General features: G+C 47.4%; 1 protein-coding gene across 1 annotated transcript in view; it reads right to left on the reverse strand.

The window, feature by feature from the left end:
- Positions 1 to 2,465, reverse strand: part of LOC103609326 — a 5,733-nt gene extending 3,268 nt beyond the window's left edge. The window contains 3 exon segments of the mRNA XM_008593658.1: positions 1,130 to 1,522; positions 1,525 to 1,595; positions 1,597 to 2,465. Coding sequence (XP_008591880.1) covers positions 1,130 to 1,522; positions 1,525 to 1,595; positions 1,597 to 2,465 — 1,333 coding nt within the window.
- Positions 2,466 to 4,043: the final 1,578 nt, after the last annotated feature.

Below are 4,043 nucleotides of genomic sequence, written 5' to 3' on the forward strand. Positions count from 1 at the left end.
TCCAACACTGTATATATCGTATGGTCAGGTGGTAGGAGACTGAGGAGCGTATAGGGATTTGGAATGGTGACATGGACAGTTTCCACTCTTTTATTAACTTCTCTGAGATCCTGTAAAGGTCTGAAGTCCCCTGTACCAGGTTTTTGGACCAGCAGCAGGGGAGTGTTCCAACTAGATTGGCATGGAATCAAAATGCCTTCTTTTATGAGTCTGTTTATGTGTGGGGCTATACAGTCTCTAGCCCTCAAGGGAATAGGGTATTGTTTCACCCTAATTGGTGTGGCAGAACTAGTTAGTTGCACCACAATAGGGGCTTGGTGTTTCACTAAGCCTGGGGGGTTAGTCTCCGCCCACACATCTGGTATTACTTTCACGTAGATAGCCAATAACCCTTTTTCATGTTGGGTTGGGTTGTCTAGAATTTCAGTCTCTATCCCCAGTTCGGGCCAGCCCGGTGGTGCACTGGAGAGTGCGCCACTTGGGAGCATGGCGGCGCTCCCGCCGAGGGTTCGGATCCCATGTGGAGACCGGTTCCTGCTCACTGGCTGAGCATGGTGCGGGCGCAACACTGAGGGTTGCGATCCCGTTACCGGTCAGTAAAAAAGACAAAAAGGAAAAAAAAAATAAAGAATTTCAGTCTCTAAAAGTTTATATTCTTCCTGTAAAGGCATGGTTACCGTTAGGTTTGTGACTTTCCCATTTAGTTGGAGATTTGCAGAAGCAGGCCCAATGGTGATGGTGGCTCCCAATTTATGAAGCACATCTCTACCCAATAGGGGGTAGGGGCAATCTGGCATAAGGAGAAAAGAATGTGTAACAGTCTTCCTTCCTAAGTCTGTAAGTCGAGCATCAGTCCAAGGGCAAAGTTTAATCCTTCCAGTTGCTCCTTGGATGGGAATTAGCAATTTAGAACTGGGCTGTTCAGGTTTCTGGATCACTGAATATGTTGCCCGCATGTCAATGAGAAATGACACGGGTTTGCCTCCTACTTTTAGTGTTACCTTGGGCTCCCAGGGGCAACTTTTCATGGAGCCCTGGCCTCGTCAATAGTCCAAATCTTGTGACATGTGTAAGATGGCCTTGGAACCTGTCTTATCTTTTAGCTGAGAACAATTCCTCTTCCAATTGCCTTTTTCCTTACAGTAGGCACATTGGTCCTTGTCCAGAGGTGAGTGTCTATTTGGGCCAATACCATGGGGCTTCCTTCTCTGTTGTTCTTGTTTGGGTTGTTCTGGACAGAGGAGGAGGACTTTTGTTAACCTCCTTAGCTGTCTATCTTTGGGTGGGTCACAGTTATGGTAAACCTTTTGGGCTATCTCAACCAGCTCAGAGAGAACCTTGCCTTCAAAGCCCTCTAATTGTTGTAACTTACGCTTAATGTCTGGCGCTGATTGAGTTACAAAGGCCAGATTGATAGCTCGCCTATTTTCAGGTGCCTCTGGGTCAATTGGTATATAGACCTGAATAGCCTCCAGGAGGCGCTCAAGGAACGCACTGGGGGATTCGTTTGGCTGTTGAGTTATTCACTAACATTAGAGAGGTTGGTTGGCTTCCGGGCTGCTGCTCGGATACCCTGCAGCAGAGTCTGGTGATACCGAGAGGGCCTCCTTACCTCTATCTGTGTTAGGGTCCCATTCAGGACGGACTGATGGGAAGACAAGGGATATGCAGTCAGGATCATCCGTGGAATGGCCATCAGACCCATGTATGGCCATCCGTGCCTCCTGCCAGATTCTTTCTTGCTCCTCGGAGGTAAATAAGGTCTGCAGCAACTGCTGACAATCATCCCAGGTGGGCTGATGAGTAAAAAAGACAGACTCGAGGAGCGAGATTAATCCTAGACGTTCCGCTGAAAAGGAGGGGTTCTGATTCTTCCAGTTATACAGGTCACTAGTAGTAAAGGGAACATAAACCATGAAAGGTCCCTGGGGTCCTGGGGTCTCGTGCAAGGGAAAAAGGTGGGCTAGGGGAGAAGAAGAGGAATGAGAAGAGCCAGAGGGTGAAGAGAGTTCAGGGGAATAAGGGGCGCTCGAACAGGTGTGAGAAGGCGAAAGAAGGGGGTTGTTCATCCACTGGGAGTTGTCTGCATAAGGGGGTGGCTGAACTACATCTTCTTCATCAGGGGTCGAGGGGAGTACAGGCTTCTGAGGCCGGGAGGGCAGTCTGGCCAGGAAAATGGTTCGCATCACTCGCAGATGTGGTTTCTTGACTTCTGGAAAACATTTCTCTAACCAAGGGGGTGGAATGGTTAAAATTTCGATCCAGATTTGGATGTAGGGAATCTGGTCTGGGTGCCCGGGTTTCCCTAAAATGACAACATCAAAATCTGGCCAGTCTATTTCACATAAAATTCTTAAAACATCCAATGAGACTGACACACTGAAATCAAATGCCTTCTTCTGAAAAGTTTTAAAATTTGTGAGAAAGCATTTCAGGACTGTCGGCTTAGAGGATCCTTGTCCCATGGTGACCTGAAGGGCAAAAAAACCTGAAGTTGGACAGACTCACAACAACATAAACCACGAGGTTAATATAAAGACAAACACAAAGACAATACACGAGTTTGGCCACCAAGAGAGGCCAGCAAGTGGACTGTAGTGACGTCTCGCTGGGTCTGGAAAAGAGGCGTTGCCAGTCTGGCCTGGTCCCCCACCAAAAAGAGCTGACTCACCCAAATCTAGAGGTCCCAGAAAATCCTAAGCTGGCCAGCAGAAGATCGTGTGCCTCAGGGGCTGAGGAATGTCTTCTCAGGAGCTCCCCCCTAGAGACTTCGCAGTGTGGGGAAAAATCCCAGCACTGTAGGTCGGCCCCCGAGGGGTGATAGTGATCCCAGATGAGCTCCCAAATGTTATAGGCATTGGAAGAAAATCACCCTTGGAGACTGATATAGAAAAAGAGAAAAAGATTTTTATTTCCAGTGGCTGGGATCATACCAGCCAATTCAAGGTGCGGTGCAAACCATCTTTGTTCTAGGTTTTAAAAGATGCAAGCGCAGCAAGTCGGTCGCCCGATCACCGTGCCAAGAGGTATTAGCCAATGCAAGCAAGCCAACAGTACATGAGCTAATTTTGCAGTTAGTGGAACTCCTCCCGTCCCACCCCCACTTTCCCACCTAACTTTCACACAATGGAGTGGCTATCTTGAGTGGTGTCGGTCCTGCTCTTAGAAAGAGGGCATTACTTCAGTGCAAATCCTTGGCGTGTGTAAATTCCATCAATCTTCACATCAAACCCCCTAGAAGTTAATATGATCTTCCCTGTACAGATGGGAAAAGTAACCTTAAGTGTTTGATATAAGAGTGATTGTGTTGAGAAGGTAGAAATGAGTTCCATTTCTCACACACAGAGTTTGAGTTGATAACTGTAATGCCTCATGTGTTGATCAAAATAATATATCCATTAGAGAAGTCCAGGTTAGGGATAGACAGTGGTGATCATTTACAGCTGTTGCAAATAGAATGACCACAGATGTAATCTCTGACAGGCAGAATGGGGCTAGAAGAGAGGAGAGCTGAGCCAGTGGAGGACAGAGCCAGGGAGAACATCTGGGTTGGTGGAGGTAAGGAAGAAATGGAAGGTAATGTGTGAGTGATGAAAATAAGTCAACACAGTAAGTCTCCTTAGAAATCATCTAGCAAAATCCAGGTACTGAAAAGAATACGGGCAAGACAGCTCCAAGAGATGCCCAAGCCAACAGCACAGAAGTAGTCCATTTGCCCCAGCAGAGAACAGGCTCTGAAATGATGGAGCTGCCCAGTGGGGCAGAGAGGGTAGAGAAGAGAGACTTTGCTCTTGTGAAGGGGAGTCATACAGAAGAAGGTTAGGACATGCCCCAAGAAGGAAGGTGTGAACCCAGCAGGGAACCAAGAGACCCTGGGACATTGTTACTGGCCCCAAAGGAAGGAAAAAGAGAAATCCCAGAGGTGGTCACTTTGTTAGAATTCTAACTAAGTGAAGGCATGGGAAAATGGGGACCGAGCAGGACTTGGGGTGACAACAAGAACTAGACAAAGGAACAGAGAATGTTTACCAAAAAGAAGCTCA

Source organism: Galeopterus variegatus, unplaced genomic scaffold (genome assembly GCF_000696425.1).
Source record: "Galeopterus variegatus unplaced genomic scaffold, G_variegatus-3.0.2 Scaffold9481, whole genome shotgun sequence".
Lineage (NCBI taxonomy): Eukaryota > Metazoa > Chordata > Mammalia > Dermoptera > Cynocephalidae > Galeopterus > Galeopterus variegatus.